Source organism: Cyanistes caeruleus, unplaced genomic scaffold (genome assembly GCF_971803275.1).
Source record: "Cyanistes caeruleus unplaced genomic scaffold, bCyaCae1.hap1.1 HAP1_SCAFFOLD_91, whole genome shotgun sequence".
NCBI classification, from domain to species: domain Eukaryota; kingdom Metazoa; phylum Chordata; class Aves; order Passeriformes; family Paridae; genus Cyanistes; species Cyanistes caeruleus.
The window spans coordinates 487,234-499,612 of record NW_028255895.1 but is presented as its reverse complement, the minus strand read 5'-3'; the positions used below and the strand labels follow the sequence as shown (position 1 = coordinate 499,612).

Here is a 12,379-nt window from a genome sequence, read left to right as displayed (position 1 = left end):
GTAGGATGTTGCAGGAATTTGGTTGGGTTTTGAGAAGATTCAGGGAATTTTGTGGGATGTTGCTGGAATTTTGTGGAATTTCTCTAGAATTTTGTGGGATATTGAGGAGATTTTGTGGGATGTTTGTGGCATGTTTGTGGGATTTTGAGGAGACTTGAAGAATTATGGGGGAATTTTTTTAGATTTTCTGGACATTTGTGGAGATTTTGTGGGATATTGCAGGAATATGGTTGGGTTTTGAGTAAATTTGGGGAACTTTTGAGATTTTTCTGCAATTTTGTGGGATTTTGTGGGATGTTTGTGGGATTTTGAGGAGACTTGAAGAATTTTGTGGGATTTTTCTTGAATTTTGTGGACATTTGTGGACATTTTGTGGGATGTGGATGGAGTTTGGTAGGGTTTTGAGAAGATTGAAGGAATTTTGTTACATTTTCCTGGAATTTTGAGGATTTCTCTTGAATTTCTTGGAATCTGTAGGAGACTTGAAGAATTTTGAGTGAATTTTCTTAGATTTGGTGGAAATTTGTGGGGATTTTGTGAGATGTCTTTGGAATTTTGTAATGTTTTGGGAAGATTGTGGGAATTGTGTGGGATTTTTCTGGAATTTTGAGGAGCTTTCAAGAATTTTGTGGCAGTTTTCTTGAATTTTGTGGAAATTTGTTGAGATTTCGTGAGATGGTTCTGGAATTTTGTGGGATATTGAGGAAATTTAGTGATTTTTTTGGGATTTTTCTTGAATGATGTGGACATTCGTGGAGATTTTGTGGGATGTTACAGGAATTTGGTAAGGTTTTCAGAAGATTTAGGGAATTGTGTGGGGCTTTTCCAGAATTTTGTGGGATTTTTCTTTGATAATGTGAAAATTGGTGGAGATTTTGTGAGACGTCTTTGGAATTTTGTAATGTTTGGAGAAGATTTAGGGAATTTTGTGGCATTTTTCTGCAATTTTGTGGAATTTCTCTAGAATTTTCTGTGATATTGAGGAGATTTTGTGGGATGTTTCTGGAATTTTGTGGGATTTCTCCTAGATTTTGTGGAAATTGGTGGAGATTTTGTGAGATGTTGCAGGAATTTGGTTGGGTTTCGAGAAGATTCAGGGAATTTTGTGGGATGTTGCTGGAATTTTGTGGAATTTCTCTAGAATTTTGTGGGATATTGAGGAGATTTTGTGAGATGTTTGTGGGATTTTGAGGAGACTTGAAGAATTTTGTGAGATTTTTCTTGAATTTTGTGGACATTTGTGGACATTTTGTGGGATGTGGCTGGAGTTTGGTAGGGTTTTGAGAAGATTGAAGGAATTTTGTAACATTTTCCTGGCATTTTGAGGATTTCTCTTGAATATTGTGGGATTTCGAGGAGACTTGAAGAATTTTGAGGGAATTTTCTTAGATTTGGTGGAAATTTGTAGACATTTTGTGAGATGTCTGTGGAATTTTGTAATGTTTGGAGAAGGTTTAGGGAATTTTGTGGGATTTTTTTAGAATTTTGAGGAGCTTTTCAAGAATTTTGTGGCAGTTTTCTTGAATTTTGTGGAAATTGGTGGAGACTTGAAGAATTTTGAGGGAATTTTCGTAGATTTGGTGGAAATTTGTGGGGATTTTGTGAGATGTCTTTGGAATTTTGTAAGGTTTTGAGAAGATTTAGGGAATTTTGTGAGGATTTTCCAGAATTTTGAGGGGCTTTCAAGAATTTTGTGGGAGTTTTCTTGAATTTTGTGGAAATTTGTTGAGATTTTGTGAGATGGTTCTGGAATTTTGTGGGATATTGAGGAAATTTAGTTAATTTTGTGGGATTTTTCTTGAATGATGTGGACATCCATGGACATTTTGTGGGATGTTACAGGAATTTGGTTAGGTTTTCAGAAGATTTAGGGAATTGTGTGGGGCTTTTCCAGAATTTTGTGGGATTTTTCTTTGATAATGTGAAAATTGGTGGAGATTTTGTGAGACGTCTCTGGAATTTTGTAATGTTTGGATAAGATTTAGGGAATTTTGTGGCATTTTTCTGCAATTTTGTGGAATTTCTCTAGAATTTTCTGTGATATTGAGGAGATTTTGTGGGATGTTTCTGGAATTTTGTGGGATTTTTCTAGGGTTTGGAGGAGACTTGAAGAATTTTGTGGGATTTTTCCTAGATTTTGTGGAAATTGGTGGAGATTTTGTAGGATGTTGCAGGAATTTGGTTGGGTTTTGAGAAGATTCAGGGAATTTTGTGGGATGTTGCTGGAATTTTGTGGAATTTCTCTAGAATTTTGTGGGATATTGAGGAGATTTTGTGGGATTTTGTGGGATGTTTGTGGGATTTTGAGGAGACTTGAAGAATTATGGGGGAATTTTTTTAGATTTTCTAGACATTTGTGGAGATTTTGTGGGATATTGCAGGAATATGGTTGGGTTTTGAGTAAATTTGGGGAATTTTTGAGATTTTTCTGCAATTTTGTGGGATTTTGTGGGATGTTTGTGGGATTTTGAGGAGACTTGAAGAATTTTGTGGGATTTTTCTTGAATTTTGTGGACATTTGTGGACATTTTGTGGGATGTGGCTGGAGTTTGGTAGGGTTTTGAGAAGATTGAAGGAATTTTGTAGCATTTTCCTGGAATTTTGAGGATTTCTCTTGAATTTTGTGAGATTTGGAGGAGACTTGAAGAATTTTGAGGGAATTTTCTTAGATTTTGTGGGACATTTGTGGAGATTTTGTGAGATGCCTGTGGAATTTTGAGGGATATTGAGGAAATTTAGTGATTTTTGAGGGATTTTTCTTGAATTTTGTGGACATTTGTGAAGATTTTGTGGGATGGTGCAGGAATTTGGTTGTGTTTTGAGAAGATTTATGGAATTTTGTGGGATTTTTCTGGAATTTTGTGAAAATTCTCTAGAATATTTTGTGATATTGAGAAGATTTTGTGGGATGTTTGTGGGATGTTTGTGGAATTTGGAGGAGACTTGAAGAATTTTGAGGGATTTTTAGTAGATTTTGTGGAAATGGTTGGACATTTTGTGGGATGTGGCTGGAGTTTGGTAGGGTTTTGAGAAGATTGAAGGAATTTTGTAACATTTTCCTGGAATTTTGAGGATTTCTCTTGAATTTCTTGGAATCTGGAGGAGACTTGAAGAATTTTGAGGGAATTTTCTTAGATTTGGTGGAAATTTGTGGGGATTTTGTGAGATGTCTTTGGAATTTTGTAATGTTTTGAGAAGATTGTGGGAATTTTGTGAGGATTTTCCAGAATTTTGAGGGGCTTTCAAGAATTTTGTGGGAGTTTTCTTGAATTTTGTGGAAATTTGTTGAGATTTTTGTGAGATGGTTCTGGAATTTTGTGGGATATTGAGGAAATTTAGTTAATTTTGTGGGATTTTTCTTGAATGATGTGGACATTTGTGGACATTTTGTGGGATGTTACAGGAATTTGGTAAGGTTTTCAGAAGATTTAGGGAATTGTGTGGGGCTTTTCCAGAATTTTGTGGGATTTTTCTTTGATAATGTGAAAATTGGTGGAGATTTTGTGAGACGTCTCTGGAATTTTGTAATGTTTGGAGAAGATTTAGGGAATTTTGTGGCATTTTTCTGCAATTTTGTGGAATTTCTCTAGAATTTTCTGTGATATTGAGGAGATTTTGTGGGATGTTTCTGGAATTTTGTGGGATTTTTCTAGGGTTTGGAGGAGACTTGAAGAATTTTGTGGGATTTTTCCTAGATTTTGTGGAAATTGGTGGAGATTTTGTAGGATGTTGCAGGAATTTGGTTGGGTTTTGAGAAGATTCAGGGAATTTTGTGGGATGTTGCTGGAATTTTGTGGAATTTCTCTAGAATTTTGTGGGATATTGAGGAGATTTTGTGGGATTTTGTGGGATGTTTGTGGGATTTTGAGGAGACTTGAAGAATTATGGGGGAATTTTTTTAGATTTTCTAGACATTTGTGGAGATTTTGTGGGATATTGCAGGAATATGGTTGGGTTTTGAGTAAATTTGGGGATTTTTTGAGATTTTTCTGCAATTTTGTGGGATTTTGTGGGATGTTTGTGGGATTTTGAGGAGACTTGAAGAATTTTGTGGGATTTTTCTTGAATTTTGTGGACATTTGTGGACATTTTGTGGGATGTGGCTGGAGTTTGGTAGGGTGTTGAGAAGATTGAAGGAATTTTGTAACATTTTCCTGAAATTTTGAGGATTTCTCTTGAATTTTGTGGGATTTCGAGGAGACTTGAAGAATTTTGAGGGAATTTTCTTAGATTTGGTGGAAATTTGTAGACATTTTGTGAGATGTCTGCGGAATTTTGTAATGTTTGGAGAAGGTTTAGGGAATTTTGTGGGATTTTTTTAGAATTTTGAGGAGCTTTTCAAGAATTTTGTGGCAGTTTTCTTGAATTTTGTGGAAATTGGTGGAGACCTGAAGAATTTTGAGGGAATTTTCGTAGATTTTGTGGAAATGTGTGGAGATTTTTTGAGATGTCTGGTATTTTGTAATGTTTTGGGAAGATTGTGGGAATTGTGTGGGATTTTTCTGGAATTTTTAGAGGCTTTTAAAGAATTTTTTGGAGAGTTTTCTTGAATTTTGTGGAAATGTGTGGGTATTTTGTGAGCTGGTTCACGAATTTTGTGGGATATTGTGGAAATTTAATAAATTTTTGAGGGATTTTTCTTGAACGTTGTGGACATTTGTGGAGATTTTGTGGGATGTTGCAGGAATTTGGTAGAAATTTGAGAAGATTTAGGGAATTGTGTGGGGCTTTTCCAGAATTTTGTGGGATTTGCAGGAGACTTGAAGAATTTTGAGTGAATTTTCTTAGATTTGGTGGAAATTGGTGGAGATTTTGCGAGATGTCTGTGGAATTTTGTAATGTTTTGGGAAGATTGTGGGAATTGTGTGGGATTTTTCTGGAATTTTGAGGAGCTTTCAAGAATTTTGTGGCAGTTTTCTTGAATTTTGTGGAAATTTGTTGAGATTTCGTGAGATGGTTCTGGAATTTTGTGGGATATTGAGGAAATTTAGTGATTTTTTTGGGATTTTTCTTGAATGATGTGGACATTCGTGGAGATTTTGTGGGATGTTACAGGAATTTGGTAAGGTTTTCAGAAGATTTAGGGAATTGTGTGGGGCTTTTCCAGAATTTTGTGGGATTTTTCTTTGATAATGTGAAAATTGGTGGAGATTTTGTGAGACGTCTCTGGAATTTTGTAATGTTTGGAGAAGATTTAGGGAATTTTGTGGCATTTTTCTGCAATTTTGTGGAATTTCTCTAGAATTTTCTGTGATATTGAGGAGATTTTGTGGGATGTTTCTGGAATTTTGTGGGATTTTTCTAGGGTTTGGAGGAGACTTGAAGAATTTTGTGGGATTTTTCCTAGATTTTGTGGAAATTGGTGGAGATTTTGTAGGATGTTGCAGGAATTTGGTTGGGTTTTGAGAAGATTCAGGGAATTTTGTGGGATGTTGCTGGAATTTTGTGGAATTTCTCTAGAATTTTGTGGGATATTGAGGAGATTTTGTGGGATTTTGTGGGATGTTTGTGGGATTTTGAGGAGACTTGAAGAATTATGGGGGAATTTTTTTAGATTTTCTAGACATTTGTGGAGATTTTGTGGGATATTGCAGGAATATGGTTGGGTTTTGAGTAAATTTGGGGATTTTTTGAGATTTTTCTGCAATTTTGTGGGATTTTGTGGGATGTTTGTGGGATTTTGAGGAGACTTGAAGAATTTTGTGGGATTTTTCTTGAATTTTGTGGACATTTGTGGACATTTTGTGGGATGTGGCTGGAGTTTGGTAGGGTGTTGAGAAGATTGAAGGAATTTTGTAACATTTTCCTGAAATTTTGAGGATTTCTCTTGAATTTTGTGGGATTTCGAGGAGACTTGAAGAATTTTGAGGGAATTTTCTTAGATTTGGTGGAAATTTGTAGACATTTTGTGAGATGTCTGCGGAATTTTGTAATGTTTGGAGAAGGTTTAGGGAATTTTGTGGGATTTTTTTAGAATTTTGAGGAGCTTTTCAAGAATTTTGTGGCAGTTTTCTTGAATTTTGTGGAAATTGGTGGAGACCTGAAGAATTTTGAGGGAATTTTCGTAGATTTTGTGGAAATGTGTGGAGATTTTTTGAGATGTCTGGTATTTTGTAATGTTTTGGGAAGATTGTGGGAATTGTGTGGGATTTTTCTGGAATTTTTAGAGGCTTTTAAAGAATTTTTTGGAGAGTTTTCTTGAATTTTGTGGAAATGTGTGGGTATTTTGTGAGCTGGTTCACGAATTTTGTGGGATATTGTGGAAATTTAATAAATTTTTGAGGGATTTTTCTTGAACGTTGTGGACATTTGTGGAGATTTTGTGGGATGTTGCAGGAATTTGGTAGAAATTTGAGAAGATTTAGGGAATTGTGTGGGGCTTTTCCAGAATTTTGTGGGATTTGCAGGAGACTTGAAGAATTTTGAGGGAATTTTCTTAGATTTGGTGGAAATTGGTGGAGATTTTGCGAGATGTCTGTGGAATTTTATAATGTTTTGAGAAGATTGAGGGAATTTTCTGGGATTTTTCTGGCATTTTGAGGGGCTTCCAAGAATTTTGTGGGAGTTTTCTTGAATTTTATGGAAATGTGTGGAGATTTTGTGGTATGTGGTTGGAGTCTGGTAGGGTTTTGAGAAGATTGAAGGAATTTTGTAACATTTTCCTGGAATTTTGAGGATTTCTCTTGAATTTCGTGGGATTTGGAGGAGACTTGAAGAATTTTGTGGAATTTTCTTAGATTTTGTGGAAATTTGTAGACATTTTGTGAGATGTCTGTGGAATTTTGTAATGTTTTGAGAAGATTGTGGGAATTGTGTTGGATATTTCTGGAATTTTGAGGGGCTTTTCAAGAATTTTTTGGAGAGTTTTCTTGAATTTTGTGGAAATGTGTGGAGATTTTGTGAGATGGTTCTGGAATTTTGTGGGATATTGAGGAAATTTCATGAATATTGTAGGATTTTTCTTGAATTTTGTGTACATTAGTGGAGATTTTGTGGGATGTCTGCGTAATTTGGTAGAAATTTGAGAAGGTTTAGGGAATTGTGTGGGGCTTTTCCAGAATTTTGTAGGATTCGGAGGAGACTTGAACAATTTTGAGGGATTTTTCCTAGATTTTGTGGAAATGGGTGGATATTTTGTGAGATGTTGCAGGAATTTGGTTGGGATTTGAGAAGATTGAGAGAATTTTGTGGCATTTTTCTGCAATTTTGTGGGGTATTCCAGAATTTTGTGGGATATTGAGGAGATTTTGTGAGATTTTGTGGGATTTTGTTAGATGTTTGTAGGATTTTGAGGAGACTTGAAGAATTTTTGAAGGATTTTTCTTGAATTTTCTGGAAATTGGAGGAGATTTTGTGGGATATTGCAGGAATTTGGTAGAAATTTGAGAAGATTTAGGGAACTGTGTGGGGCTTTTCAAGAATTTTGTGGGATTTGGAGGAGACTTGAAGAATTTTGAGGGATTTTTCCTGGATTTGGTGGAAATTGGTGGAGATTTTGGGAGATGTCTGTGGAATTTTGTAATGTTTTGAGAAGATTGTGGGAATTTTGTTGGATATTTTAGGAATTTTGAGGGGCTTTTCAAGAATATTTTGGGAGTTTTCTTTAGTTTGTGGAAATGTGTGGAGATTTTGTGAGATGGTTCTGGAATTTTGTGGGATATTGAGGAAATTTAATGAATTTTTTCGGATTTTTTCTTGAATTTTGTGGGCATTTGTGGAGATTTTGTGGGATGTTGCAGGAATTTGGCAGAAATTTGAGAAGATTGAGGGAATTGTGTGGGGCTTTTCTAGAATTTTGTGGCATATGGAGGAGACTTGAAGAATTTTGAGGGATTTTTCCTAGATTTTGTGGAAATTGGTGGAGATTTTGTGAGATGTTGCAGAAATTTGGTTGGGTTTTGAGAAGATTGAGTGAATTTTGTGGCATGTTTCTGCAATTTTGTGGGGTTTTCCTAGATTTTGTGGAAATTTGTTGAGATTTTGTGAGATGTTTGTGGAATTTTGTAATGCTTTGAGAAGATTGTGGGAATTTTGTGGCATTTTTCTGGAATTTTGAGGGGCTTTTCAAGAATTTTGTGGGAGTTTTCTTGAACTTTGTGGAAATGTGTAGAGATTTTGTGAGATGGTTCTGGAATTTTGTAGGATATTGAGGAAATTTAATGAATTTTTGTGGGATTTTTCCTGAATTTTCTGGAAATTGGAGGAGATTTTGTGAGATGTTGCAGGAATTTGGCTGGGTTTTGAGAAGACTGTGGGAGTTCTGTGGCATTTTTCTGCAATTTTGTGGGGTTTTCCAGAATTTTGTGGGATATTGAGGAGATTTTGTGAGATTTTGTGAGATGTTTGTGGGATTTTGAGGAGACTTGAAGAATTTTTGAGGGATTTTTCTTGAATTTTGTGGACGTTTGTGGACATTTTGTGGGATGTGGTTGGAGTCTGGTAGGGTTTTGAGAAGATCCAAGGAATTTTGTAACATTTTCCTGGAATTTTGAGGATTTCTCTTGAATTTCATGGAATTTGGAGGAGACTTGAAGAATTTTGAGGCAATTTTCTTTGATTTGGTGGAAATTGGTGGACATTTTGTGGGATGTTGCAGGAATTTTGTTGGCTTTTGAGAAAATTTATGGAATTTTGTGAGATTTTTCTGGGATTTGGAGGAGACTTGAAGAATTTTGGGGGATTTTTCTTAGATTTTTTTGGAAATTTGTGGAGATTTTTTGAGATCTTGCAGGAATTAGGTTTAGTTTTGAAAAGACTTAGGGAATTTCGTGGGATTTTTAGGAATTTTGTGGAATTTCTCTAGAAATTTGTGGGATATTGTCGAGGAATGGCTAGCTAGCAAATGTCATATTCCTATGCAGCAATTAGTTGAGAAAGAATTAGACAGTAGAGTACCGTTGGTGTGAGATGTTGCAAAGTCAGAAAGACCTTAGTGATAACTGTTAACTGAGAACAGGACACTGTGATCAGAAGAATGTGAATTCAGCATAGATGAGCGATCACAGGAATGTGGGACTAGGTGGAATTGAACTTAAATAAAAATATCCAAGAATGAGCTTGCTTTTGCACTATGTATGAGCCTAATTATTGGTGCTATATAAGTGGTTTTAGAGTTGCCAATAAATGAGACTTGCTGATCATTCATATTGAGTGCTGCATTTCTCCCGCCAAACTCATCAAATGGCGCCCGAACAACAGGGACCTTTGGAACCTTTGGGACCTTTGGGACCTTTGGAACCTTTGGGACCTTAAAAAGGAGTTGGAGTCGGCCAAGGGAGTTGGTGTCAGGGGACGGGTCCTCTGCAGCAACAGCTGTGATCACACAGCAACGGTGCCGCGCCCAGGCGACCTCAGAGGAGAGTCCTGCCGTAACGTGCTGCCGAAACCTTGTAGGGGCTGCAACAGCGCTGACGGTAAGATGGAAAGGCAAGCAGCATATGATTTATTTACCTGCTTTTTAGAAAAGCGACAGGTTAAAGACTTTGATTTGCGCAAGGAGCTCCCTCGACTTCTTGCTTATGGGTATGCCCAGGGTTGTTTTCAGAATCCCCATACAGTCCATGAATTAAGTGAGTGGCGAAAGTTTGGAGATAAATTGTGGGAAGCTACTTTAGATGATGATAAAACTGCTAAAAAATTGAGAAAACTGTGGCGGACAGTTCATAATGTTCTTTTGCAGTATCAGGCTGAACAGGCAGCTGCTACAAAGGCATCTGCAGCATGTCAAAAAATAGATTATTAGAGGGAATTAATGAGTGTCCATTGCCACCCGCCACGAACACAGTAATCTTGACCCCCCCCACGCAGTCACTGACCCCTGCTGCCGCTGCTAATCCTTTTGTGCCATCTCCAATTCCCTCACCCACTAACCTTGATTCTGGAACGGAGCCTTCGGCACCGTTACCATCCTCCCCTATGGGAAATAAATCTGTCCCTGGGGTAGGGCATGACTTAGGTGAGGCTATTGCACAGGAAAGAAGGGAGACATGGGCTGCATTAGCACGGAATATTTTGCAAGAAGGAGATCAGGAAATAGCAGATGCTGTATTGGAAGTAGCATGTCCTGTAACCTTTGCACCGATGCAAGGGGGAGGAATACAAGCTCCAATTACAGCTTTAGATTGGAAATGGTTATCACAGTTGCGATCTACAGTCAGTCAGTTTGGAGTGACCAGTGAACCGGTTAGACAGATGATTGATTATTTGTGGGGTACACAGATTTTGTTGCCTGCAGATTGTAGGAGTATTATGAAATTGATTCTTAGTCAGCATCAGCAGTTGTTGTTTAATGCACACTGGCAAACTTATTGCCAAGAAAGTGTAAATGTGCAAAGACAGGCAGGTGATCCACTGCATGGGCTAACTTTGGAAGAACTTAGGGGATTAGGAGCATATAGTCAAGTGGAAGCACAAGCTATTTTGGGACCAGATAAGTTGAGAGAAGGAATGTGGTTAGTGCGAGCTGCATTTGATCGGATTAAGGAGCCAGGAGGTATTCCATCTTATATGGGTATTAAACAAGGGCGAGATGAGCCATTTGGAGCATTTATTGATAAAGCAGCTGCAGCTATAGAACAGGCAGGTGTTCCTGAATATATGAGGGGAGCATTATTAAAACAATGTGCATTACAGAATTGTAATCCAGCAACCAGGTCAGTTTTAAATTCCCTAAATGCTAATTGGACTATTGAGGAGGCATTAGAGAGGATGTCTAATATACCGGTGGGCTCACAGGCAATGTTAACCCAGGCAATTAAAGAACTGGCATCGAATCAGAGTCAGGTTTTAGCAGCTCTTGCACCCCTACAAGCAGCTACAACCAACAATGGCAGGATTCCAGCCTCCCGACTCAAATGTTTTTGCTGTGGCAACCTTGGACATATTCGAAAGGAATGTACTGTACCATCTGTTTGGTGCAATCAGTGTCGCTCCAATACCCACACTGATAGTGTTTGCCGCCGGAGATCGGGAAACGGGAAGGTCAGCGCGAGAAGCCGCCGCGCCAGGACACAAATAGCAGCTGCCAGAACATCAGTGCAACTTCCCTCCAGCCTGCCACAGCAGGGAGCCTCGGCCTGGACCTGGCAGCCTCAGTGACTGTGGATTTATTGACATCTCAGCCCTACAAGATTCCCACGGGAATTATGGGACCAGTGATAATAAATGGAAAAGCTGTGGGTGCAATAGTGTTGGGACGTTCATCTGCTAGTCTAATGGGATTGTTTATTTTACCTGGAGTAATTGATGTGGACTGTTCTGGTGAAATATATATCATGGCATATACACTGGCACCACCAGCCAGAATTGATAAGGGACAGTGAATTGCACAACTGGTGCCAGTACCACAATATACCCATCAATTGACACCATTGAAAAATCAGTCACGGGGTACGGGTGGATTTGGTTCTACAGGAGGACTTACATTGCTTACCCTGGGCTTAAAGACTCAACCCAAGCAAAAAGTTGTTCTCAATTATAACGGAGAATCCCACCAATTAGAAGGACTATTGGATACTGGGGCAGACTCAAGTATTGTTGCTCCACAGTATTGGCCCCAGGAATGGCCTTTGTTGTCCAGTATGGTTACTGTTACAGGGGTGGGAGGCTTAACTTTGGCAAAAAGGTCTCCACAAATCCAGATTCAATTAGATGGGAAGGTCATCAATTCTGTTTTGTCAATTGTTCCATTACCAGACAAGGTTCAATGTCTAATAGGGCGAGATATTTTGTCCCAACTTGGTGTAACTTTGACCAATGAGCACCCTTTAGAGTAGAGGCCATTGTTTGGACTTTCCCACTCCCACTTAAATGGATAATTCAGGAACCAGTATGGGTTGAACAGTGGCCTTTAAAAAGGGAAAGTCTGCAGCAAGCTCATCAATTAGTGCTGGAACAATATCAACAAGGACATTTAAAGTTGTCAACAAGTCCTTGGAATGCCCCTATTTTTGTTATTAAAAAGAAATCTGGAAAATATCGATTGCTGCACGACTTACGTGCAGTAAATGAACAAATGGAGCCAATGGGGGCACTGCAATCTGCTTTGCCCAATCCTGCAATGTTGCCAAGAGATTGGCCCTTGTTAATAATTGATTTAGAGGACTGTTTTTTCACTATCTCACTGCATGAACAGGATACTTGCAGATTTGCTTTTACCTTGCCCTCATTAAATCGAGCAGAACCAGACAAGAGATTTGAATGGACAGTTTTACCACAGGGTATGCGTAATTCTCCTACCTTGTGCCAGCTTTATGTTGATAATGCTTTGCAGCCACTACGTGTTCGATGGCCTACAGCCATTATTTATCACTATATGGATGATATTCTTTTTGCTCAGTCACAACCTTTTGCAGATAAACAAGTTAAGGACATTCAAACA

General features: G+C 38.0%; 1 protein-coding gene across 1 annotated transcript; it reads left to right on the top strand.

Annotated features, from left to right (window-relative positions):
- The first annotated feature begins 9,915 nt into the window (after positions 1 to 9,915).
- Positions 9,916 to 11,712, top strand: LOC147646562 (endogenous retrovirus group K member 8 Gag polyprotein-like). The gene is made up of 2 exons (XM_086873238.1): positions 9,916 to 10,899; positions 11,695 to 11,712. The coding sequence occupies exons 1-2, from the start codon at positions 9,916 to 9,918 to the stop codon at positions 11,710 to 11,712; spliced, it is 1,002 nt and encodes a 333-aa protein (XP_086729364.1).
- Positions 11,713 to 12,379: the final 667 nt, after the last annotated feature.

Coding starts and splice junctions, on each gene's coding strand:
- LOC147646562 (XM_086873238.1), top strand. CDS start 9,916: ATGGGAAATAAATCTGTCCCTGGGGTAGGGCATGACTTAGGTGAGGCT.